The 27,908-nt window shown below is 34.8% G+C and overlaps 1 protein-coding gene across 2 annotated transcripts in view; it reads right to left on the bottom strand.

Moving 5' to 3' along the window:
- The window catches only part of LOC145673474 (nardilysin-like), a 276,674-nt gene that overhangs the window by 102,283 nt on the left and 146,483 nt on the right, over window positions 1–27,908 (bottom strand). For both annotated transcript variants that reach the window (XM_081743202.1, XM_081743203.1), the window contains 3 exons: window positions 26,868–26,988; window positions 20,806–21,024; window positions 4,321–4,450 (listed from right to left, as the gene is read on the bottom strand). In XM_081743202.1, the coding sequence (XP_081599328.1) occupies window positions 4,321–4,450; window positions 20,806–21,024; window positions 26,868–26,988 (470 nt within the window). The remainder of the gene's footprint in view (window positions 1–4,320; window positions 4,451–20,805; window positions 21,025–26,867; window positions 26,989–27,908) is intronic.

Below are 27,908 nucleotides of genomic sequence, written 5' to 3'. Positions count from 1 at the left end.
ATCGAAAAAACGCAAAATGGCGGCAGAAGCTGCGTCACTACGAGATGTTTTAAAAAGTAATTAATTTTGGTTTTGAAATATCCTGATATAGTATAAACATTCATGAAAAAATTAATTTTTTTTTGAAAAGGTCGAGCGGCACTTTTTTTTTTCTTGATCGCTTGGCATGGATTGACCCTAAGGGCTATTTGTCACACTAATACTTCTTCAAGCTTATTAAAGTTGATAATAACTATAAAAATCTTAAACGGGTCAGCTTACGCTCCTGCTTTCTCTCAGCACGAATTAACTTAATTTACATAGTCTGTAAAAGTGAACAAATAGATCAAAATCAATATCAAGCAGACACCATAAAAATACTGACAACACTTCATTACTCTCGGATGTAGTCTCAATACCGTGGCATAATCTTAGTAACCTTCATACACTGATTCACAAAGTGTCTCTTGGCAATGAATTCGTCATAGCTCTGTAATATAAACATGTTCCCTTAAAACGAAGACCAAGAAAACGTCATTAAGATTATTAGAAATGCCAAGTTTGTCTTTGCTAGAGAGTAGTTGAATATTCAGTCACAATCAGTTAGTGATGACGCATTTTGGAGATGCTGGGAATTGGTCATTCAGTATACACGCATATCGAATACTTCAACACTCCTCTTAATGATGTTACTGCATATTTAGCGCTAACTCGATGATCAGTAAATAGAAAAATAAATAAATAACATTTAAATATATATCTCGAACCAAATATAGTTCAATAGTATCTTCAGTTTTTCTGATGCGAGTCAAGGAAATCAATAAAATACAATCGAGTGGTACACGAGTAGACATTTTTGCAATTATTTTGATTTAAAACAAATCTCTGCTGTATCACACACGACCTTGCTGAAATTATAAATTTTTCCCTTCACTCAGGCTGTTTTCCATCATTATGAAGAAACGCAAATTTATATCCCTCATCCAAATTTTTAACTTGGGTACAATATGGACTTCGTCTCATTAATATACTCCCAGCTTTGACAAAATTACTAAAAATCATAGTAAAAGAACGAATATCAAAATCTCTCTGTGGGGTGACTCCTAACAGTGTGTAGTCTGAATTCCGTTCTCATTTCTCTAAAAATGATTTAATTTAATTAACATATTCTGTAGAAGTGCCCAAATATAGACAAAAACGAATCAAAGAGAGAGAAAAATATTCATATGGTTACACTACTACCTGATATATCATTAGTATTCTTTTACGGTGCTACAATGCAGCATTAGTATTACGGTGGTGTACAATGATAGCATTAGTAAAAATAACGGATAAGCATAAAGCAACTTATTTATTAATAAGTAACACTAACATTATAATGGATATATGTGTTACAGTTATTTTGATATTGATAAATTTCATCAAAGTATTTTATTCTCAGTCTGCCTACTAAGTTTCAAGACAAGTGGCATAAAAAAGAAATAAAGGAGAGAAAACCGTAACCACGAGTTGTTATTACAAATACATCCATCCCCTTTCGAGGGAACCTATCCAAGTGCAACTCTTGACTTCGAGTCGAGACTATGGTCGTTGGATACCTTGTCCCAAAAGAACATAACATGAAAAGTGATACATCCTCGATCGCAACCGTTGCAGAGATATAAGCGTGAAAAGTTAGAAATTGAGCTCTATACTATAATTTACAAAGTCAGCTTCCGGGTCAGATTTTTCGGAAACGGTCAGGTAAGGAAACTCAGCGAATACATATCAAATTAGTGTTGGGAGCCCACCACCTTTTAATGAAAAAATGTTGCCCCCGGGGCACTCGCAGGGTCAAAGGCGGGGTCCAACTCAAAATTGGCAAATGGAACCGGGGGTCAAGTAGCATATTGTATGAAAGCTATTGTTAAATAAAAGAAGATAGAACAAATCTCAACTCTCTATGATGACCCTGTGCAAACGGGCAACTGGTCAAAATGTCAATACAACCTACATCAGAAAATATATGGCCACTCTTCTAAATCCGTTAAGTTGTGACAATAACAAAACAGAAACTTTTGCCTTTTGAACTTTACAACCAGATGTTCAAGAAGAATTAAGGAATGTTGCAGATTTAGAATTGAAGAATGGTTACAGTCATAACACAATAGAAGAATATAAAATTCGAGCTTTAAATATCCAAAACAATACAAAAATATTTTAGAAAACCTAGGATAATAAAACAAATGGATAGCTTTACTTTATGTAATATTCAAGTTACAGAAGGTAACACAAAAAGCAGGTGTCAATGTTTCCAATAATGTACTCGGTAAATTTTGAAAAGGGACTCAAGAAATAAACACTGGTGTTTCAGGTTTTCGAAGCTCTTAATTCATCATTTAAAGAAAACAAGTTGAGGATATATGACACAGGGACCTCCAGTTTAAACCAAAATCCGAAACAGGGTAATGCTTGTTTTTCTCCCGCCGAAATTTGTGTCCAGGACTACATGCAACGGAGGTACACGCGCTAGCCTCTGAACCAGCATGGAAGGCTCAAAAAGATAAAGAGTTTACATAGATCGATGTCTTACATTCAAAGACATGTGTTTGGGGCATTTTTTCTCATTAGAAGAAAATCTCACATTTAAATCTAAAAAACAGATTACGTATTATATAACAACAGTTTTTAACAACTAGTATATATTTATTTATACAATAAATAAGAGCTTAATTACGTGCGAACCTACAAAAATCAAGTCTATTAGTAAATTTAAGAACAAAATACATTATATAGAACCAAATAAGATGTAGAGTGGTCACTAATAGTTAGCACATATCTACAAAATTACTTATAGATTACATTTCTTATTACAAAAGGTGTAGTACAAAATATTTAAAATAACCAAGGAACAAAAAATATAATAAACAATACACAATAACACACTGAGCAAGGCTATGTGATAATATGTTTAAAAAAAAAACACCATCACGTAACAGTTTCAACACAATAACTGTGTCTTCATCAGACTTCCACTCCTTCTCTAGTCTGATGACGTCTGATGAAGACACACTTATTGTGTTGAAACTGTTACGTGATAGTGTTTTTTTTTTTTTTTTTAAATATATTATCACATAGCCTTGCTCAGTGTGTTATTGTATATTAGTACAAAATGGAAACAAGGCCTGATAGAATAGTTATAATAAGTAAAAATAAAAAATTAAAAAAAAAAGAACTGTTTGAGTGCATGTATGGATTTAAAAAAGTTATTAATGGGGCACATACACTTAATCAAAGATAAAAGTATGAAATACCTTGAGCTACCGATGAAGGCAATAGTGTTTGGTAAAACAGCAGAGTATAATTACAGTACAACTTAGCCGCAAAAAATATTATTATTATTATTATTATTATTATTATTATTATTATTATTATTATAAATTATACAAATATGCATTACACAAAGCTTTGAAGATGGAACAATCTGAGTATTTGTCTCACCAACTTCAATTCTTAGGAACCTCATACTCCATGTGAGAACATACTCGTACGCCTTTAGCTTTAAAAACAGCATCGAAAAAATAAAATTTTATTTCGAATGTTTAGCAGTAGGCTGTATACACTATGGAATTCAGTATTGAATAGCTAAAATCTAGCGAATTATTTCTCCATATAAGAGAAAAGTACATTTACTTGAGGCGGACTACCGACAACCAATACTATTTCAGTCAATTACTAGTTATTTTCTTCTGTTTTATTTCCTCATTTATAGTATTCTTATATCTTACACATTGTTTTTGTTATACTTGCTCTCCTTACATGAATATTACATTCTCTTCTTTATTTTTAATTTATTTGTTGTTTTTAATTTCAATATTCTTTGTTACATGAATATATTATCTAGTTAAGTGTACGACGAAGTAAAGTGCACTAACTTCGCCATTTAAAATAAAAGCTAATAAACAAATAAAATAAATAAATAGATAAATAAATTTATATGAAACTAAATAGTACATATATATATATATATATATATTTAAATATCATACAAAGAAAAAATAAAATAAGTAGTTTTACAACTACGGTTGTGCACTAGGTTAAAAGAAACGGGTGATAATGAAGGTGAATGAACTGGTAGAATAACAGTTTAGAGATAAAGAAAAAACACGAGAAAACTCAAGGATATGATGTTGCCTACCACAAATTCATATGATCTGAGATCGAACCATGGATTCTAGTTCTAGAGCTGAGCACTCTACCACTAAGTCACATGTTTCCGTAGTACCAAAAAGATAAATATCAAGATATGCATCTATACCATAAATCAAAATTATCATACAAAATAGCACAAGTAACACTAACCTTCTACACAAAATCGTGTTTGGAACCAGGGTTCTATGAGATTGCAAATATTCTGTTTCTCAAATGACCTTGACAGAACTATGATGTTCACTGAGGTAGGAGTAAGGAAGTTCAAACATTTACGTATTTCCTAAATAAGGAAGAAAGAAAAGAAAACCAAATTCACTATAAAAAAAATAAGCTTTTTAAGGTTAATATTTCCTTGTTATAATTCTTTTCAGTCAATTGGATGCAGGTAAGTTCATAAACTTTATAGAAAATTCCATATTCAACAGAAATCCTTCTAATGTAAAATCAGTTTTAACGAAATAAATAAGATGTAGTACGATAATTTCATAGCAATTAGCAAAATACTGTAACACTAAAAGATAATTCATTTATTATTAGTTAGGAAAATTTTTAACTTTTTTAAGTGAATCTCGTATAAAGGCAGCTCTGGGGAATTTCTCTTCGCAAACAAACAAAAGTTTATATGTATATGTGCGTCTTTGTGACGCAGAAAATCCTTTCATTTCTCCAAATATGGTTATAAAATGAACCCAAAAGGGAAACCCATTAACCCTCCCTCCCTCTGCATTCTTAATCACGGTGCTTCATGGCTATTTTTAACTATCACGTTATCGATTGCGTTGCGTTGGTGGCTGGGAGCACCTCTGTGAGAAGGGACTGGCAACAGTGCATTCATTCTGCGGGTTAACATCGAATGAAGAAGGATGAAGGCAAAACTACAGTTAGTAATATCAATAAGTTGAACTCCAAGAAAAATGGATTTAAAAGTTTTTTACGCCCAGTGGTGACGGAAAACGAGTATCAATTATAATAATGTGCATGGATGATTACCGAGGACAGTACTCCTGCTGGACATGAATATATGCATACAAATAAGTAACATAAAGCAAAGGGTTTTTCTCGGAACGAACAGTTCGCGACGTGTATAAGTGCAAAATCAGGGCCTTTATAAACTTGAAACCATATTATTAATATGAAACTTACTTGTATAAAACGTGTATAAACATTTCAATTAATATATATAGATAAATACGTAGTTATGCATGATTCCTTTGTGTTTTTCTGAATTTCCGCAGGCACGCAAACTTAATCTTTCTAATGTGCATGTGATTAAAAAGCAGCACAAAAGTCTAATTTAATGTGTATTGTTGATACAGCTTAATATTGTGCCCTTACACCAGGTTACATGAGCACGTTCTGGTCCACGAACTTTGGGTTAAACAGCTCTGAAGTGATGATTGTAACAAGTGAACTTTGTGGGTGCCTCTAGGTGTGTCTTTGCACGGGTCCGGTATGCAATAAAATACGGTACTACAGTTTTAGAAACGTTTTAAAAACCTTGGGGGGAGGTATGGAAAATTGACCTATTAACCTTCTCCTCCCACTACATGGTAGTAAAACAAACATTTTCTCCGAAATCCGGTGTTGCCAAGAAATTCAAGCTAGCTGACAATTTTCGACCAGAGGGGTGAGTGCGTATTCCTCTCTGTCACTTGAGAAAGGTTTTGGCGAAAAAGAAAAAAAAAAGTAGCGTGGAAACTCCGAATGGTGTGTGTTGTTTTGTTATTTGACACTTTGAGTGGAAAAATCTTCCTTCTTTCTTTTGGAGAGGAACAAAATTCGAACTGGACTGCAGCTCTCGGCAAAAATAGGGGGTGAGCAAAAGCTGATCTTCTCAGTCATATGAATATGGAATGGAATATCTCAAATGTTTTGGCGAAGAAAAAAGTAGTCTGGAAACTCCGAGTGCTTGATGTTGCTGTTATTTGACACTTTCAACCTGCTTTCAACAGAATATTTCTTTTTCCATTGAGACGGAATGATCTATACGTATATGCAGGCAAATTGGTCAGTGTTTGTTTATTTCCCCCCTCCCTATATAGAAAGAAAGAACCCAATGTGTAAGCCATTAATCACAGTGTAATGGGGACCAAAGCTATGGCAACGTCGTTGAACATAAGTTAAGTTACAATGTCACTAGTAAGAGGATATGATTGTTCGGACAGTTCCGATTACCATCCACTAAGACTTTTAAGATCCTGCCAGTTCTCTATTGCATGGTGGACTCGGGCGGAGTGTAGCTGGAGGGTCTCGCAAGGTAAACAATAGTGCAAGGCGTATCAGTGTCCTTGTGTAGGCTAACGGAGCAATATTCTTCCTAACCACTGAAGCCACAATACGGAAGCACTATAAATCATTCACCAACCAGCCTGTATTTTGATGTTGGAAGTAGCGGAATGCCACGCTATAGAATGACGTTCTCTCATTGGGACGAAAACCAAAGACCGCTATAGAATGGCGTTCCCTCACAGGACGTAAGTTTCCGAACCTAAAACTGCTATAGAATGGCGCCCGAACAGGGACGTAGGCTTCCGAACCTAAAACTGCTATAGAATGGCACCCGTTGACGGGACCAATGTAACCTTTAGTTACATATATGATTGTGTTTACGTGTGACTTTGTGTGGAGTATATATTGAGTTGGTTTAGTATGCACTAACGGTATTTTAATTATTAGTGTTATTTTTTTTTTTATTATTGTGTGTATTTAGATTGTCAACAGGTCTCAGAGTGAAAATCTAAATTTACAAACATGCTTCAGGCAATTCAAGATTGGTCAGTGAATGTAGATCCAAAGTTTAAAAAATCGAACGCAAATTTGAGAGAAGAACTTGTAAAAGCCAATGCGGAATTGAAAGAGAATTTCGAAAAATCTAACGCGGAATTACACGATAGGCTAGATAGAATCACAGAAGAAAATAAAGCAGGTTTCATTTCTATTAATAAGAAAGTCACGGAAGAGATAGAGAATTTAGGGAATGTTTGAGGGAATGTTGCAAATTGAGGTAGATAAGGTAGAACGTTCATGCGAAGAAAGTTTCAAAAAATCTTGTGCAAAATTGAATAAAGATTTAATGCCACTAATAAAATCTCAAAAGTAGTTGAAAGTACTGTAATGTTACCTGTAAATGATATAGTTGTTAAATAGACTTGCTTAAATAGACAAAAGAGTAGTCAGTGCACACCAGCTGTTCATAAAAATGTTAATTGCTTAGCCGTTACACCAAATGTACCTAATATTATGTCCTACGTTCATCAGCAAACCAATGTTATAAAAGCTAGGTGCTTGTTGCACAATGGGTTGAAATGCATTAACATGTTCTTGCGTGCAGATTGACGAAAAAGTACAGTAATATATTTGTGCCTTGTAACGAAAGTAAAGGCCAAAGTGAACCAACATGCACTAGTAGGGTACTGTTTTCGTTGGAAGAAAAATACTTCCCAAGCACGTCATTGGCCAATGAGTTAAATCGCATCATCGTTAGCAATACTTGTGTGTGCTTTGTGAACATGGCAATAGTTCAGGTTAGCAGTAGGCAATGTAATGGTATCAATGTGAGTTAATTATAAATCAAATACAAATTAAACAGGTAAACCGTATAACGTTTTGCACCTTCATTTCCGTGAAAGTCATAAATTCAGAAAAAAGTGAAACTAGTTCCAAATTAGATAGGCCTAGTGAAAGTAATGGTAATTAAGTTCCATGGCATGAACAAACAAAAATTCGTCAAGAGAGGTACAGTCAACTAAAAAGTATTTTTGATAAAGTTGTTAAAAAATATGTCCATTTGCGAGTTTGTAATAAGAAAAGTCGCCGGAATAAGCAAAAATCATACAAGTTAAAGTTAAAGGTCAAAAAGATGTACCGCATGATGTATTCATTTTGTAAAATTCTAAAGCTATCCGTAAAATTTCTTCAAAAAGTGCAAATCGCCACGAACGCAATGTAAATATAAGTACTTCTAAGTGAAACAATGTTTCAGCATGCGTGAAGAAACCTTGTTTAATAAAAGTTTCTCAACAAAAAGTAGTAAATCCTCGTCAAAAAGAAGAGATGTCACTTACACATCAAACGTAAATAATAGAAGTAATCGTACAAGTTATTATAAAATCTTCAATTACCAAGTAAGTAAACCACACACAAATAAAAAAAAAGTGAAAAAGCTAAAAATAAAATGAAACCAAAATGTAGGTTAATCAAGCCAACCAGTGCTAAATGGTCACTAATTACAGTGCAATAAAAAAGTCAAAATATACGGAGAATGTGAAAAACCAATTTTGTCTGAAAAGTACAAACGGTGCGCGATGTGATCTTCGAAAGAAAATTTTGTGCTGCAAAACTTCACAAAAAGAAAACAAAATTTTGAAGATTGTAGCATAAATAAAAAATTAGTGAAACAATTTTCTAAGGCAAAATTTATTGTTAGTGTATTAAAAGTGAATCATTTTGGCTCGAAATTTAGAAAGAAAAGTAATTTCGTGTGCAATTACTGATATCAAAAAACCAAGAATAGTCATTCAAAGATTGTTTTTCGAAGAATATGCAGTGCGCAAAAAACACTTCAACACTTGTGATTTTACGCTTTCCGCGTTCTGATTAATGAAACCATTTAAAGTTGTTTTTGTGCTGAAAAAATCAAAAGTAGATGTCGGATAAAAATCTAATTTTGTTAAGTCGGATTGTTAGTATTTTTGGAATATAGACACCTGCAATGAGTTTGGTAGTTCTTTAAAAAAAAAAAATCAACTCTATAACGCGAAGTTATTTTGTCAGGGTTAGATGTTTTCAGTAGATACTATGTAATGTTTCCTATGAGAAATGCAACCGCAAGATGTGTTTTAAAATGCTTGGAACAATATTATTTTTTCCATTTTTGGGCGTTCCATTGTCTGTCTTAGTGGATAATGGTAGTTATTTCGTCTCTAGTAAATTCAAGGAAAAATTGAAGGAATGTGGAATTAAAATCCATTATGTTAGTCCGTATCATCCAAAAAGTTCTGTAGTGTAGAGAATCCATAGAGAAACCAATCGTTTGTTTAAATTGTTGTGCAATGATAACCGTGTAATGTGGGAGAAGTATATTCCCCAAATTGTAATTTTATTAAACTATTCCGTGTGTTGTAGCTTAGGAGTAAGTCCAGCAAGTCTTTATCTCAATGTGAAACCGCAATATTCTGCATTTCGGCATTTCGGAATTATTATAAATGATGAGTATGATGAAAATGAACCTCTAAATTGGGGAAATAGAGTTATAATAGCTGATTTTCGTAGAAAAGAGAAAATTAGAAAAAGAAATGAAAAATACAATAAAACACAAGAAGGTAAACATGTTATAAAAGAAAATGATTTTTTTTAGGGGGGTTTCAAAGTCATCTTAGCTCAGCTCTAGATATGAAAAATAGCACGTTTTTTTCATTTGTACAAGGGACCTCTACTTTGTAAACAAAAGGTTACAGATAAGGTGTTTGAATTGATAGATCCACTTATTAGTGAATAATTAGGAACTCATTCAATAGATCGTATGAAAGTTTGGAAACCAACTCCAAAAACAAGGCAACATTGGTTAGAACTTGCTAAAGAAACATGTACATGAAAAAGAATTAGAGTCCAAAACTCCAAATTGTTTAAATGTAGATTCGTGTGAACTTGACAGAACAATTAATGTGAATTTTAGCAATGTTGTGAAAGTAGATTTATCTGTATTTAATTCTAGTAAGAGTCGAAACGAAAATACTAAGTTAGTGAAAAGATTGACAGAATGTGATAAATATTTGAAATATTTAACAGACGAACTTAATTGTTCCAGTTATGATTTGTCGTTTACACTAAACCATCTTGTAAATACTAAACTTAGTAAGTTGGGATGAAAAAAGATATTGCGTAAAAACACTTTGATATGTTCATATGTCGTGTTGGCGTTAGCAGGCGTTCGTGACCCACTATGTGACTTCCGGGCGGCCGAAGCCTTTTATTGAAGAAGGAAACATATACCAAGTGGCTTGCCAAGGCAAAAGATGAGGTTCCCTCCCACTTTTGGGTAACATTATCTTTATTTAAAGCCCGGCGTAGGCTATTTTCGTATCATACCTTTCTATATTCTTTTTAATTAATCTTTCATTCTGTTCTTCACCCTCATCTCGGGGTTGGGAAACCGATAACTATAATAATGTGGGTGGTATATTCTAAATTTAGGAGGGCAGACACTTTAAAAGGTGTAATGGTCTGACAAACCAACCACTGCTCGGTCCACTCCTGGTCGATTTCTAACCGGAATGTAATAAATGTAGAGTGTCATGATTAATTAGTGTCGTTGTAGAAATAAGTAAAATTTTTGATGTTGCATTTAATATTTTGAAAATGTTTACATGTCTTTTTATTGTAATTTGATTTGTATGTGATATTTTCGTCTAGTATTAGTACCATGCTATCGATTTTTTATGTCAATTACATTTAATTGCGAATATTTTGAAATATAATATTGTTTCATTGATAAAAATTTAATCTAGTTACGAAATAGTAAAATATATATATGTAGTTATACAAAATTTTATTGTTTTAACTAGTGCATTGAAATAATTTCGTGTACATGTTAATGAATACAACTGAAAGTAATTATCCATTAAATTATGAATATTTTTTTTAAAAAATATAACTGTTTGGGATTATTTGTGTATTTAAGTGTGTGTGCGCCTTTAGCTGGCAACAGTGTTCAAGTTGCTTAACGCTTTTATATTCTTTTGTGAACAGTGTGTGTGTGGAGGGAAGAACATGCAGTTTTGGTTGACCATATATCATGGTCGAAGATCATACTATATAGCACAAACAATAAGCCATCGTATCACAATCATTTACAACTAAAGACATTGTGAATATGTTTATTCTCGTGTATTACTTTTGTGTGCAAACTGAAGTTGTAATCACTAAATACAGTGAATTTATATTCGGTTGCATTCATGCGGTATACGAATCAAGCCTTACAGTCCACTACTATGAACATTGTTTTTAGCATTGTCATTGTACTTGAGTGAAAAAACAAATATATACATTCAAGTTGTACATTTGGTCCTATCTGGGCCACATGAATGCAAAGATTGTTTTAAAGCATGGAAGTAAAGAATCAGCTGTTAATAATAGCACTAGCAGTAGCGCACAAGTTAAATTACCGGTCATACAGTTGCCTGCATTTAACGGGAACTGTGAACATTGGTTATCATATAAGGACACTTTTATATCTCTTATTCACGAGAATAAAGACATTTCCACAGTACAGAAGTTTCAATACCTCCGAACTTCTCTTAAGGGCAAAGCGTTAAACCTAATTGAAAAATTACCAATTACCGAAACAAATTATTCAGTAGCATGGCAATTGCTCGTTGACAAGTATTCAAATAAAAAGCTAATTGCTTCTTCTTACATTCACGAAATACTACAAATCAAGCCAGTGTATAAAGAAAATGTAAGTGAACTTCGCGCTTTTATAAATACAGCTACTAGCAATATAAATGCGCTACAAGCACTTAAGCCAAACGTAAACCTCACAGACGTAATTTTGACCCAACACTTTGTATCAAAATTAGACGCAATTACTAGAAAGTAATGGGAGCTTCAAAATACGAATTCTAATTTACCTGCTTTATCAGAATTCTTTTCGTTTCTCGAGAAACATTGTCAGGTGCTTGAGAACATGAGAACTAGAATTGATGGCGTGAAGCAGGGTAGTAGCGTACAAAACAAGCAAACAAAAAGTAGTCAGTCATCAAAGACTTATTTATCTGCATTTTCAAATGCATGTGTTTTGTAATAGCCAGCATCCCTTATATTCTTGTTCGTCTTTTGTAAATGCGGGACACAGCCAAAAATTACAGTGCATTTGTAAAAATAAATTATGCATGAATTGTTTGAAAAGTAATCATTGTTTGAAGAATTGTAAATCGAGAGGTTATAAAAAGTGTTCCAAAAACCACAATACATTATTGCATGTAGACGTAACAAAGGACAAATCAGTGCCGTTTCCAAGTGTAAGCAGTGCCGCGCTGCAAGAGCGTAGTAACAACTTAGATTCCAGTAAAAATTTAGGGCAAGTGTCATATTGTGCATTAAAGGCTAGGCCTAATGCAAGAGTGTTGTTATCTACTGCAATAGTAATACTAAGGGATAACAAGGGAAATTTGGTTCCTTGTCGCTCGCTTTTAGACAGTGCTAGTCAGACCAATTTCGTAACAGAGAATTTGGTGCAACAACTGAACATCAAACGGTATAGACAGTACACTCCAATTCAAGGTATAAATTACGCAATATCTAATACAAAGTACTCTGTAGATATTTGTGTCAATTCATGTGTTAACACATTTTCATTGAATGTAAGTTGTTCAGTTCTCCCTCACATTAGAAGTAAACTACCGGAAGAAAGAATTAATTGTGACGATTGGAACATTCCCAACGACACTGTTCTAGCAGATCCTACTTTTAACATGCCTGGAGACACAGATATAGGTGCAAAATATTCTACATTATTATGAAGTCAGAGCACAAAACACGGCCAGGTGATTTTCCAGTGTTTCAGAGGACAGAATTGGGATTGATCGTGGCAGGACGCATTCCTCAAGAACGTGATCCTGATATTCCATTAACAACATGTTTTGTGAAGACAAACATAGATCTATAGCAATAACTACAAAAATTCTGGGAACTAGAAGAAATTACTGTTACACCTAGATCAAGCGAAGGGCTTGCATAATAGCGACATTTCGTTCAGAATACAACAAGAGATCATACAGGGCGTATTGCCTTTGCTTGAAGACCGTACAGTTTTAGGCGATTCTTATCAGCAGGCATTGCTTAGAATAAAGCAATTGGAAAGAAGATTCGATTAACACCCGGACTTTGAAGCTACATATACGGAATTCATGCAAGAATATGAAGATCTTGGTCACATGGTAAGGATAGATGAGCGTAAAAAGGAGGACGTCAGCGTTGCATACTATTTGCCACATCATGCAGTTTTTAAGACCACGAGCTCTACAACGAAGCTCTGTGTGGTGTTTGATGTTTCAGCAAAATCTGACAGCGGAAAAAGCCTCAACGACATTCTGTTAGTTGGTCCTACAATACACAAAGATTTGTTTTCTATCATTTTGCGCTTTAGAACTCACTCGGTAGTATTCACTGCACATATTGCTAAGATGTATCGCATGGTCAATGTTCATCCAGAAGACATGCCATTACAACGTATATTGTGGAGAAGATCTAGAAATGAACCGATTCAAGTTTCTGAGTTGAAAACACTAACGTATGGTACGGTATGTGCTTCATTTGTGGCTACAAGATGCCTACAGCAATTACCAGACGAAGAAGAGCATAATTACCCTGTAGCAGCAGAAATATTACGTCGGGATTTCTATATTGACAATGTTTGTAGTGGCATGAGCAACATACAGCAAGCTCTAGAGGTCCAGAAGCAATTGATAGAGTTACTGGGGAAGGGAGGTTTTACACTTAGGAAATGGAGTTCGAATGATACAAGGTTATTGGAGTCCATCTCGCCAGAGCTTCGAGAAGCGTAGCGTCCAATCCAGTTCCATGAAGGCAAAGGCGTCAGGGCATTAGGATTGTCATGGCATCAAGACAAGAATATATTTCTCGTTGAAAGCAAGACGTCAACAATGAAGGTTTTTCAAGAGTGTACTACTAAACGCCAGATTGCTTCAATCATTGCCACTATATTCGATCCATTAGGAGTAATTTCATCAGTTGTCATTTCATACAAAATATTTTTGTAAGAATTGTGGCGGCAAAAGGTTCAATGGGACTACAGTATACCAATGGAATTAGCAAAGAAATGGACTCAATTGTACAAGCAGCTTCCATTAATCAACCAGATTAAATTCGACAGATATGTACTCGTTGAAGGAAACATAGCGGAGATTCAGATCCATGGTTTTTCAGATGCTTCTCAAAAAGCATATGGAGTTTGCATTTATATGTGATCGATCATCAACAAGGAGAAATATCAGTTAAGTTATTATGTGCTCAATCTCGTGTGGCCCCAGTCAAGAAAATTACTCTCCCACGCCTGGAGTTATGCGCAGCAGTGTTTTCGGCAAAATTAGTTCACAAGATTTAACCAAATTTAAAATTGAACATAAGCAGCGTCCAAGGTGTATGAATATATATTGCATAAGCAAATAATGGATCATGTTAAACCTATATTGTCTGTCAGTCAACATGGATTTCTGAAGAGTATATCTACTTATCAAATCTAGCACTAATAACAGACTACATTTCGGAGGAACTTGACAAGCAAGGACAAGTAGATGTCATATATACTGATTTTTCTAAAGCATTTGACGTCATTGACCATGACACTCTCTTAAACAAACTAGCATCCTTTAACTTCTCGAAATCAACTCTGCAATACTTTGCTTCCTATCTTCAAAATCGTAAACAAACTGTACTGTATCGAAATCACACATCTCAAATCTTTTATGCAACATCTGGAGTCCCTCAAGGCTCGAATCTGGGACTTTTCATTTTGGCGATAAATGATCTTCCTGAGTGCTTTCAATTTTCTTTGCTGATGATCTTAAAATATTCAACAGAATTACAACAATTCAGGGCTGTTTAGAACTTCAGAGTGACTTACAAAATCTTGAAATCTGGTCTGAAAACAATAAATTTAAGTTACATGTTCGTAAATGCAGTTATTTAACATTTACTAGAAAAGAAAAATATATTCAATATGATTATTCATTGTTAGGGGAAAAACTGGAAAAGCTTGATTTTATAAGGGATTTGGGGGTTATTTTTGATTCAAAATTATCTTTTATTAAACATATTGAAACTATTTGCAAAGAAGCCTACAAAAATCTTGGCTATATTTATCGAGTCAGTAAAGATTTCCAAAATGACCAAACTTTAATTGTGCTGTGTTATGCATATGTCAGATCGAAATTAGAATATTGTAGTACTACATGGAACCCTAATATACAGAAATACTCAGCTTTAATTGAGCGTACACAAAATAAGTTTTTAAAGCTTCTTACACTTAAGAAAACAAAATTCCACCCGAAATTTGAAAGCTACATTAACCTTGTTGAAGATTTCAAATTTGAAACTTTAGAACTCAGGAGAAGAAATATTGATTTATTATTTTTTACACAAACTCTTTCATGGCAAAATAGACTGTCCTGATCTTAACGAACAAATATGTATCCAAGTACCATCCACTAAATTGCGCGCTGATTCGAAAAATACTTTTTTTTTTTGGTGTGTGTGTGTGTGTGTGTGTGTGTGTGTGTGTGTGTGTGTGTGTGTGTGTGTGTGTGTGTGTGTGTGTGTGTGTGTGTGTGTGTGTGTGTGTGTGTGTGTGTGTGTGTGTGTGTGTGTGTGTGTGTGTGTGTGTGTGTGTGTGTGTGTGTGTGTGTGTGTGTGTGTGTGTGTGTGTGTGTGTGTGTGTGTGTGTGTGTGTGTGTGTGTGTGTGTGTGTGTGTGTACGACAGCGAAAACAAACGTCTTAAGCAGATTTCCTATATGGAGAGTTAGTGCATCCTACAACAAGTTAGTTAAAGAAAATTTCAACTTTGACGTACTGGCAGTGGACATAAAAAGTTTCAAGAAGTCTATTAATTCTGTAAGCCGAATGTAATTATTATTAATAGTTCTATTAATCCATGTAATCTGTATATACTATGTAAAATACTATGCAACACTTTAATTAGGCCTGTGCCAGTTGTGTTATATGTCAATAAATTAAATTAAATTTAAAAAAATAAAATTATGAATGATATGTTCCTGAACGTTGTAGGTATACTTAGCAATTATAAAGGTTTAAACGGATAGCTTAAACAAAACGGATAGCTTTGTGTAGGTGTCATTATGGTGTTGTTATAATTCTAAATTATCAGCCACTAACTGTTATAGCATGGCCACCCCTCGTGCTCCGATCGTTCCTGTGAAAGATACGCCTGCAAAGAGGTCAGCAATATTGCAATCTAACACGCACAAAGAAATGATACTTCGTTTACGTAGTGCAGTGCGCGAGAGCAAATGTCACTGAAGACCTCTCTGAGTACTCTTATTAGATTAGATAAAATAGTCGCCATCGGCAGCCATGTACTATTTCTCGCTGGAAATATTTTTAATACATATTCGTTCTATACAGGTAGTACAAATAAAATATTGTCTTCAGTATTTTTTCTTTTAAGGTAAAAGAGTAGATGTTCTACCAAGAACCTAAAATATTAAAACGGGAATTCTGTTGTTACTACTGTTAACAAATTATAGTCAAAGAAAAGTTAATAAATGTGGAGCGAAGTCCATGATAGAGCCACGACCAAAAACATTAATACTCACAAATTCTTCAGTAATATCTTGAAGAATGTAATAAGAAAGTTATTTTATACCAAACAAACAAATAAATAAATAAATGAAAAATAAGTCTTTTATTGCAAACACAATACCCAGGGATATAATGGGGCGCATACAAGAGATACGGCGTATAACCAGCTAATATTTTTATACTCCAGCGTATTCTCATCTTAAATTTACAAAAAGAGCGTATATTGTATACGCTATATTTATGAAAACGGTTAAGCGTATAATTAACTAAATTTCTAGCATTACATCACTGAGTATAATGTAATTCTTATAACGCGTAATTGTAACTGAGTAGCAGAAATATAAAAATAATCTTACCTATAAATTTAGATTAAACTTTTTTTTTTTTTTTTTTTTTACAATACTACGTTTTTAAATAAAATTCTTGCATTAAATTTTCTTTCTTGGATGTTATTGTATACATTGAGTCAAAAGTTCCTCACCATCCCTTATAAAATGAAAGCGAGTGTAGATATCAGAAATTGGTAATTATAGGGACACGTTTTACCGAGAAGAATCTTTATTGTGCTCGTCAGGTGAACGGCCACCATCTTCCTGTCCGCCATTTGAGTATCGCTTAAAAAGTTTAAATGGGAGATGTGTCATATGATATATGAAACAGCGTTAGAAAAATAAGAGAAACTCAATGGTATAATTAGAGCAGTACTACTTATAACTGTAATAATTTGAAGTTATAATCACATGCAACTCAAATTTATCCCTTATTTCCAGGTGCTAAACCATGCCATTAGCCAAAACCCACCGCGTCAAGATTGTCAAGATGCAGGGTGGTAGAAATGTTCGTGCTCTGATTCGTGATTTCAATGAAAGGCATCCTCAACATGCTCCAGTTTGGCACGTTGCAGTAGCACAGTTACTGACCAAGTTCAAAGAGACTGGTATGCGTACAGTGGAGGACAGACCACGAACAGATAGACACAGAACTCCTACTAATGAAGGCACAGCTGCGGCAGTGTCCGCGTCGTTTGTTAAGTCTCCACAGCGCAGAACACGCCGATTATCACTGGAATGGCACGTCAGCAAACCTCTATTTGCAGGGTATTAACGAAACATAAGTGGCATCAATATCTGCAATATCTTACAAAAAGTGCTACATCAATATCTTTCTGAGGATGACCCAGATCAGAGAGTGCAAGTTTGTTAGTGGTAGTGGAACAATTGTGACAGAACTTCAACTGTATTATGCAAATTTTACACACCGATGAAGCGAATTGTTATGTTACAGGAGAGGCAAATAAATAAAATGTACGCTATTGGTCTTCACGTAATTCCAAGTAGACAAATTCAAGTAAAATGATTCGTGCAGGGAAAATCATGATGTGGGCCGGGATCTGAAGGACATATATCATGGGTCCATTTGGTATCCTGCCACCTTAACTGCACAGCTTTACGTGGACATGTTAGAACAATTGATCTTCCACTCGTGTCGGCCCCGGATGTCCGCTTTCCTTATTTCACTAACATGATGGGATGCCACCTCATTATGGACTGTAGGTTCGTCAGTATCTGGATTAACAATTTCCTGGTAGATCGATCGGCGACGTGGGTACTGCAATAGCCTGCCAGACCATCTGATTTATCACCATTAGACTTTTACCTGTGGAGTCACCTAAAGGTAATGGTACATGGAGAAAAGATTAGGAATCTGGATTATCTGGAGCAGGATTCATGTGCACAAATGACACCTTAGACATTGCTCCGTGTTCATACAGCTTGGGAAACACGTCTACAAACATGTATAGCGCAACACGGCCAGCATAGCGCATTGAACATATTTTGTGAGAGGTAATCTAAGTTTGATGTTATTATAATTTCACAGTTATTACAGTTATCTTAAATCTGATTACTACTGAGTTTCTTTGACAATTCTAGCCCTGCTTCATATATTATATTTAAACTTTTTGAGCGAAATTCAAAATGGCGGACAGTAAGATGGCTGTCGTTCACCTGACATGCACCATAATGTTTCCCCCTTAGCCTAATGTGTTCCTACAATTATCAATTCCAGCTAACTACACTCGTTTTCATTTTATATGGGGTAGTGAGGGAGATTTGAACATCCTGTATATCATCCCTCTTAGAAAAAAAGAGCTCTCACCGGGAACTGAACTCAGGTCTCAAGCGTTAAAGGTGTGTATGCTAACCATTTGACTATGAGGGAGTTATTGCGTTGCTTCGTTACAGAGCTAAATACAGAACGTTGTTTCTAATGTATGCGAGACTTTCTGAAATATATTGGCAGCCTATAAAATACTAGAAATATTAACGGTATAAGCATCTGTTAGTGACTACGGTTACAATAGTGTAGGTATTAAATGTTGTAGCCTTGTTTGAAGAAAATTGATCATTTGTGCGTAAATGACATGAAGTATTTCTATCCACAGAACTTCTGCTAATTTTACGTACATATTGTATAATGTAGCTTTATTATAAATCTGTAATAACAAAGTGTGAAAAGGAAGTATAAAGTTTAGCAAGAGAATCAGGTTTCGAGTAAAACCGTTCGTTTCTCTAGAAATTTTCCAAATTTCTAGTGTTTACTGCACCTTTCCGTAAACTTATCTATTTGTTACAGAAAATCTGAATAAATATTGCTGCAGTTGTATATAACTTACTTGTAATGAATGAAATTTCAATATTCTCACTAAATATTACAATTGAACCAGTTAGATTTAACGCTACAGTAAATACACACAATTCTTGAAATGCTGCAGTAATGATATATGTCAAAAGGTTACAATAGAATATTCCTTGCATCAACTAAAGTAGCAACAAAACTTGCTGGAAATCTTAACATTTGAAAAAGGTCCCAAATGTTAAAGGAAAGAGTCGAAATTCCAAATGTACCTATATACAGCAAATACCGTAAAACCATAAAAGAAACGGATCTGTAAATCTTGTCTTTTAAAACTAAGAATTTCCTCTCTATTGGTATCTAATAGTTTGCAATTTCCCTGTACGGGTGCAATGGAACCAACGGTTGTGTTGGAAGTTTAATATGAGTGAATATTCATGTCATGGAAACTTTTTTTTTTTTTTTTTTTTCGAATTGAGAACAACACGAAAAATTTCGGATATAAACTTGAAAGTGTGTGGTATCTGATTCCAAATATTGCCACCAGATTTAGTGTGTGTGCAGAGAGGTGTGGGTAAGCACCAAAGTTCAGTCAAGTGACAATGTACGGGAATGGAAATGGCGAATCACGAGCAACGTGCATACGTCAGTTTTTCACGACTGGAATGCAAATGAATGTCATGCAGACCTATATGAAGCAGTGGATTCGCGTGCCCTGCCCTATCGAATAGTGGCGAAGTGGGTAGAAGTCTTCAAACAGGATAAAAAGTCACAACATGTCTTTCTTGCTAAAATATCTCCAGACTGATGCGAATTGTCTCGTAGAGTGTCCATTTCTGTAGCTTGGTTAAGTGATGTGGCACCCACTTTGCATATGGTTTCGGGGGCGCGGTGGCTCAGTGGTAGAGCGTTCACCTCCGGTGCTTGGGGTCCCTGGTTCGATCCCAGCTCGCGCCGTGTGAACTTTGTGGTGGACAAACATCGTGCTCGTGGGTCTTCCCGTTTCCTCCCACTTTCTTCATTCCACCATTTCACTCATTTCTCGTTATCACCGTCTCCTTTAGCCTAACCGGCATAAACGTGGGACGTTAAACTTAAAGATTTCATTTCATTTCATTTTTTGCATATGGTTTCACATTTTTTCCCTTGACCACTGGATGTTACTGCGAAGCAGATTAGCTATTGAATCTGCCCTAGTTTAAGGCCTTGTAAAGCACACGTATTCACTGCTTCTTGTAGCTCTGCACGAAATTTCGTTATTTCTGTTGCAGACAATTGCTATCTTGAAGAGATATGTAGGTTAAGATTTGTCATCTTTTTCCAAAACAATATCACTTAACGAATGAATTTGAGTACGTGCTCACACCCATCACTCTGCGCACATCTCGATTTCGTGGCCACATTTGGAAGTACTGCCACACTCTTTCAAAGGTTTATCTTGGATTTTTGTTTTGAATCCAGACTTATGAATCAGCTCTCGGTATGTAATATATACGCATGTTACCAGTGTTACCACTTGTTCATCTAGATGCTTGCACTTACACAGACATTTCACACTGCATCCAGACTTTTTATCTGCGTATGCGTTAACGAATAAGCAGTCATTTATACACTTTAGTTTATGCGATATAAACAATTATCTGAAGTTAAGGAACAACTCATACCTCAGGAGAATAATTGAAGAATAAAGAGGGTCCAGTAATATAGTCTTCTGATGGATAAAATTGCATATTTTCACACAAAGATTCTACATAATCAGACGGAGGAGATTCTTCCAGGAACTGAAACACAGTATCCTCGGCCTGCTTCATTTCATCAAATATGCGTTGCTGAGGACCTACAGACTGTAGCATTTTAATGTAACCGAAAACAGCTTGTAGCACCTAGAATAAAATAAATAAACAATAAGACAAAGGAAGAAAGAATTTTTGTTAGAAACTCTTGGAATAACTCGACAGAATCATCATTATGGGTATTCTGCCATTACTGGCAGGTCAATTGTTACAACTGAGAAGCCTTCATGCTCCACGGTATTCACCTAACTTCTTACTCTTCACGTAAACTTTTTCTGTTTTAATTCGTTTATCACCTGTAGCCTCCCTTACACCCTCCCAGGCCCGTAGCCAGCCCAAAAATTAGGGGGGGCCCGACCCAATCATATTATACTTCATCACCATATTATAGTTCATTTGCAAGCCTACCGTCTAATTTTATAGGGCCAGCCAAAATTTAGGGGAGGCGGCCCCCTCTTGCCCCCCGTGGATACGGGCCTGCACCCTCCCTCTCTTTCCTGTTACCATAGTTACCATACCCTCTAGCAAGTCCCTCATGACATAGTTTCTTTTAAACCAATGCCCCAGCCAGCTTCTCTCTTCAGTTACATCTAAAATTAATCTTTTCTCCCCAGTAATTTCTAACACCCTTCATTTATTTTTCGCTCGACCAAGCTAATTCTGTTCATTCTTTTCCATATTCACATTTCTAAAGCCTCCAGTCCTTTTTCATCGCTTTGCATAATGTCCATGTTGCTCCTCCATATAGTACAATACTCCACACGAAACATTTTATAAGTCTCTTTGTCAACTCTTTATTCAATGACTTACAAAATATATTTTTCTTCCTCCTAAATGCTTCATTTGCCATTTCTATCCTTGCTTTCATTTAACGTTCGGATCAGTTCACGTCAAATCATTTAGCAAGTCATGTTGGAGGTGGCCAAAGTTTAGCAAAATAGTGCGTGTACACAGCTTCTGAGATTGTGCATTGAGACGGCATTCTAAATCGAAAATGTTATAGCTCAAAGTCTAACAAACACAGCTGCGTGATTTTTTTTTTCTTCAGAGAAACACCGAGATTTGTAATTTCAGAAAAAAAGAACTTTCATCAAGATAGCTAACTCCTGTGTTGTTATTAATAAATGTTATAAATTTATGAATTGTTAAATTACGAAATACAATATATATATATATATATATATATATGTTTGAGCTGTGGTGTGGGAGCTGAAGTATTCCAAAGATTGCGTTCAAATAATATAGAACACAGTCCTACAATATTCTGCAAAATTCAAAACTGTTCCAAAGCATTGTAAAATATTCTGAAATGTTTAATGTTCTTCCGGAAGGATCTAGATTGTTCCGGAAAGATACATATTATTCTATAATGTTCTACAATATTCTGCAACATTCGAAACTGTTCCAAAACATTGTAATATATTCTAGAATATTTTATTTTCTTCCGGAAGTATCTAGAATATTCCGGAAGTATCTACTATATAGGGACAGTAATAAAGTACCAAACTTCCAAACAAGTACCAACTTTTCCAAAAGTCTAAAATAGTAGGCGTCGTAGGATGTCTGAATTAATGCAGATATACCTTTAAGGTGGCAACACTGTTCACCACATTGCCTACTATGTATATGTATTACTGAGCACCTCACATTTCTATTTATTTTAGAAACGATAGATATCGTGAGTTGTAGTTTAACGATTCATAATTTATAAGACTGATTGATAAAAACACGTTCACTGTTTTTCTTTCATAACTCTGAAGCAGAGCTTTACGTTTAGCTGAATTCAAAAATTACCACCAAAATACCTGTACATTTCGTGACAATTCTTGTTTAGTGACGCAGTGTTTTCGCTTTATAAAAATACAAGTTATAACATTCGTAATTTTTTTAACAAAGCCAGGAGTTGGCTATATATATATATGTATGTGGTAGGAAACTCCACCGACAAAATTCGAGAGGTGGTTCCCGACACCGAAACAAGAAAAAAAAAAGTCCTTTTGCACTTTTCTCTAGGACATATAGTTTCGGAGCTACATGATGCCGAAAACGTGGCAAAATACACTTTAGAGCGCCATATCTTTTCTATTCCGAACGATAAAGGCGAGGCGGCATGGTCACCTCAAAGGAACGAAACCTGCTCTATTCAAAGATGGGTATGTCGCAATCGTGAAATCAGTGCACAAGGGATTCCCCAAAGGAGCATAGGGACTTCCGAATAAACTGTCAGATAAAGATACATCAAAATAGGAGTGAATGGATAGGTTTCCCACCTGCTAACCATAATTAGTTGTACCATGCCGAGATCTCAAACAGAGACGAAATGGTGGACACGTCATATTCGCTATGTGTGGCTGCATAAGGGTCTTCACCACAGCGAAAATTAAACTACAGCTAATTTTATAGTTTTTCTGTAATATGTTCAAAATAAAATACAAATGTTGGGAAAGCAAACACACATTGAACTTTTTATTTATTTATTACTTTTATTCCTCGTCCTGGGAACGTGGGAAATTCTTGATGTATTATTAATATCAGCATATTACTAGCATAACAACTATGAACAAAATACCATGAACAGTTTTTAGATTTGGTTCATAATAAGTTACTCTTAATAAAAATCTAAGGAGGTGAAGATGTGGGAAGCTAGTAGGCAAATTACTAGCAGATCCTAACTAATGATTTCTATTCCTGCAATGGTTTGTAATTCTTCTGAACAACGAAAGGTCAAACATTCAGAACATGTGTTTCGATCTATATACACAAGATCAAACGTTTAAATCTCTTAGAAAAAAAAAAAAAAAAAAAAAAAAAGGTTTGGAAGTGTTTAGAACAGACTTTTGTGTACTTGCCAAGAGACAACAAAAGTAAAACTCATCATAACAAGAAACAGGGCACGTTATTGTGAAATTTAACAAAAAGAAGTGTCAACATTTTACAAAATGTTTAGGATTAAGTTTTATACACAGACACATACACAAAACGTTAAACGTTTTTGATGATCAATATCCTGGTAAGGAGCACTATTATCAATGAGAAACAAAAAAGAATTAGTCTTTGAGAGCGAACGAAGTATTGTGAATATGGCAAGTGACACAGGGCCAAACAACAACAAAAGAAAAAAAGGATATGATCATATTAGGGCATTACTATTGGGTTATATCGAAAAATCATATTGGGCACAATATCCTTTTTACACCAATACAACTTACCCATTGCTGTAGTTGGAATTTCGAAGAAACCGTCTACCAACAACTATGCTTAGTTCGCGGGGTTCTTTATGTGATTTGCTAGAATACGTTTCATATGCATCTTATATAGATGTAATGTTTAATGCCTGAATTTCGCATTTGAAGGATATACCGCATTGATAAGTACTTTTACTTTTTAGAACTATCATGGGCGGAAAAAGGCTGATCTTTACCCACCTCCTTTCATACTTCTTCTTTAGGTTGAAGTTGTAACTTTCTCTGTTGACGATTATGAGTCCCTTCTTACTCTAGCGTTTCTCTTGAAATAATACAGAGGGAGAGGGTAAGCATTCGCGAGTGGAGATATGCTACAAGAGAAAAGGAAGAATCTTTAGACTTTATTGGAATTTATAGCGTTCAACTATGAAATCTGTGTCTGTGACCGTTCAAGTTGATAAAGTATTAATATTTCAAAAACTTTTTTGGTGTCGCAAATTACGTAAACGTCTGGGAAACATTCCTTCCGGTAACAGAAATAAATATAGCCTCTTCCTGATCGTGAGGAGTATTCTGTGATATACAACATTGCTAGAATATTTTAGGGTAGCTTTCTATATCTTTATGTAATCTCCATTAAACAATTGACTGACTGACTGATTAGAGTTTTGTAGCGACGTCAGCGTCTTTGCCACGATAAGGCCAATGGCCGACACATATTGTTTATAAAGTAAAAGTTCAAAATAGGGCTTCTAAAAAACTTGAAATCAAATATTAGTTCGACGGAATAATACTTAAACAATTTAAAACAGAAACTTAAAAGAATAAAAGAATCAGTGGAAAACTTAAAAGAATAAACAACATGAGAGAAAAATTGTAACAAGAAAATAACGAAAAATACCAATAATACTAAAATATAACAGACAGAACCTTAAAAAAAGAAAAAAAAAAACTATCTCAATTGCACGAATAATTGCAACAAAATTGTTACTAAAACTAGGGTTAACCACCAAGATCTGATTAACATTATCAGTTAGTCCTAAACGTTCTGTGGAATCTGAACATTCTGGGTAGTCAACTAAAATATGCATAATAATCAATGGAACAATAGTCTTTCCGATAAGGACAGTTAGTGTCACGCACTAAATAGGAATATATCGAACGAAAGTATCCAATACGAGAGCAAGCCAAGATCACTTCATCTCGGCGTGATGAGGTCTGCCAATTCCCAAAATAGGTTTTACACAGTGGAGCTCATTTTTATCGGCCCGGCTCTAATCCATTTACCATGATAACGCATCCGTTGGGCGAAATGCCTGCAGAGATCCGAGCATGGAACAAAGTGTTTCAGTGCAACAACTACCAATACAACATTCTTGGTTGATGTCGGCAAGCTCATTTCCCTCAACGCCAAAATACCCCAGCACTCAGCACACAATAACACAGGCCTGTCGCTATTTCTGATGGAACCTGAAGATATTTTGCAGACTAATAGTAACGTTTTGAGAGCTGGTGCTGATAAGCACAGGATGTAACAGGCAAACTGAGAGCAAACTTAATTCTATTAATTCGGCAATGAATACTGAACACAGGCAATGGAGACTAGATTCTGAGCTGTTCTGGTTCGTGACGAACGCACAGTCAACAAAATTCTCATCTTTAGAACAGCGTGTATGAGCCATTATAATCATTGCACACTTCTAGCAATGCTCCGAACTTCCCATGTTATTCCTAGGTACTTGCGTGGTTTGACGTGTGACTACAATTGAGATATGTACACCTTCAGCAAGGAGAAGAACAGCCATGGTGGAAAAGCAGAAACATCTAGCAAACAAAGAGACGATTATACAAGTTCGTCTGCGGTAAGGATCTCGTAAGAAAAGTGGAAATATGATTCAACAATAGTGACAATGCTGACTGCTTTTTTTCGTCGTCACCAAGTGAATATTTATAAATTGTAATGTAACAGCAGTTGCTGCAAACGCATCAAACCATCTTTACAAAAAATTATCTTTATAATATAACTCATTCAACTGTACAACAGCCAGCTAACCATTTTTGTTTTACAAAATTTATTCACCCAAGTAAATGCTTTTTTTTAAATGGGCATGTATAAATAATAAAAAATAATTCATGCCAAAGAAACACCTATTTGAATACATAAAAGCATCAAGTAAGGAATATTTTACAAGTCTGAAGGAATAAAACTCCCGCAATTACTTTAAGGTTTTAGAATGTCATTGGAACAGTCATTAGTGTAAGAGAATTATGCTGAAAAATAAGAATTTCTAGAATATTCTTTTAAATCTGCATACGTGATTAAAGATTACAAGAAGCTTAATTACAAGATTGCAAGAAGTAAGAATGCTGTGTATAATATAACCGTCGGAAGTGTTCTGAATGTGGACACTGAATTGTTCAAACAAAACAGGAATTGTGGTACAAACCAAGTGGTCTAGTTGAATGAACACTGATTTCAAGAGTGAGGGGAATGTATGGCTTTTCAGGGAGCGGACTGAGCGTGTATAGCGGTTAACGTATCGGGTTCGAGTCCTGGGTCAGTCATACATTTTTTCACTCTTTGAGTATCCAGTAATGCCTCCCTTTCACAGGAACTTCCCCCAATTCTGGTCATATATGAAAAGAGTGTACGAAAATATTGTGATGGAGAAATGGAAAACATTATTACAAAATTCTCAAAAACTAAGTCAAAATCTAAGTACTAAGTAGCACACAATGAATATTCACCTGCTGTAAGTTCAATAAGCCTTTCTCAGTCAAAGTAATGATCAAAACTATCATGGTAACAGTCGAGTTATCAGAATAATCTTCTTCTTCACCATCTGCAGTAAGATCCACAGCCCAGACTCTAGAACAATCACATTACAAAAGTGATACAAAACGATAGTAAATAAATAAAATAACTTAAGTACATACTATCTATACATTCTAAGAATTGTTTCTTTCTGTCATTTGGTTCAGTAGCATCCTACTTTAACAACAAACGTCGCATTACATCTTAGAAAAGAGTCTTTCAGATGTGAGATTCTGTTTTCGTCAGTTACCAGCGTTCATGATCTATACCAATAGTTGTTACTTTCAAATTTTGTGCGGTGTTAAAATTTGTATAGCCTTTAAAATAGTTATTGTTTTCATAATTGTTTTGTCCTTTTTAATTTCATTTCTTACTGTTTTTAAACATTAAACTATTACAACAACATAAAATTATATAAATTTAAGAAGTAGAACTTATATTGACATTATGCTGTAGTAACATTACATGCAATTAATGGCAACTGCAAAATCTATGCGTGGAAGAAAATAATTCTTACGGTACAAACAACAAACGTACCCCACTGGTTAGCACGCATGTCCGTGAAGCGCGTAATCTTTGGGGTGCCTGTGAGTGGGACTACCGTATTTATAATACTTATACTAACTTCTTTAGCATGATTGACAGAGGGAAGCAATTTAGAGATTACTTAGAGAAACATTTTATACCAGTAAATAATAATAATAATAATAATAATAATAATAATAATAATAATAATAATAATAATAATAATAATAATAATAATAATAATAATAATAAATGAGGTTAATTTAGTTGAAGGATGAAGATATTTTTCTTTTCCACTTCAGATATGGAACCGTAATTATATACATCGTAAGATGAATGCAACATTCGTATTAACCTTCCGTACACCAAGATGGGTACATATGCTCATTTTTTAATTATTGTATGCATTAAATTTACCATAGGTTTCTCATAAACAACTACTCTGCCAA

Source organism: Thermobia domestica, chromosome 16 (genome assembly GCF_964235325.1).
Source record: "Thermobia domestica chromosome 16, izTheDome1.hap1.1, whole genome shotgun sequence".
NCBI lineage: Eukaryota > Metazoa > Arthropoda > Insecta > Zygentoma > Lepismatidae > Thermobia > Thermobia domestica.
This window is presented reverse-complemented; position numbering and strand designations above follow the sequence as displayed.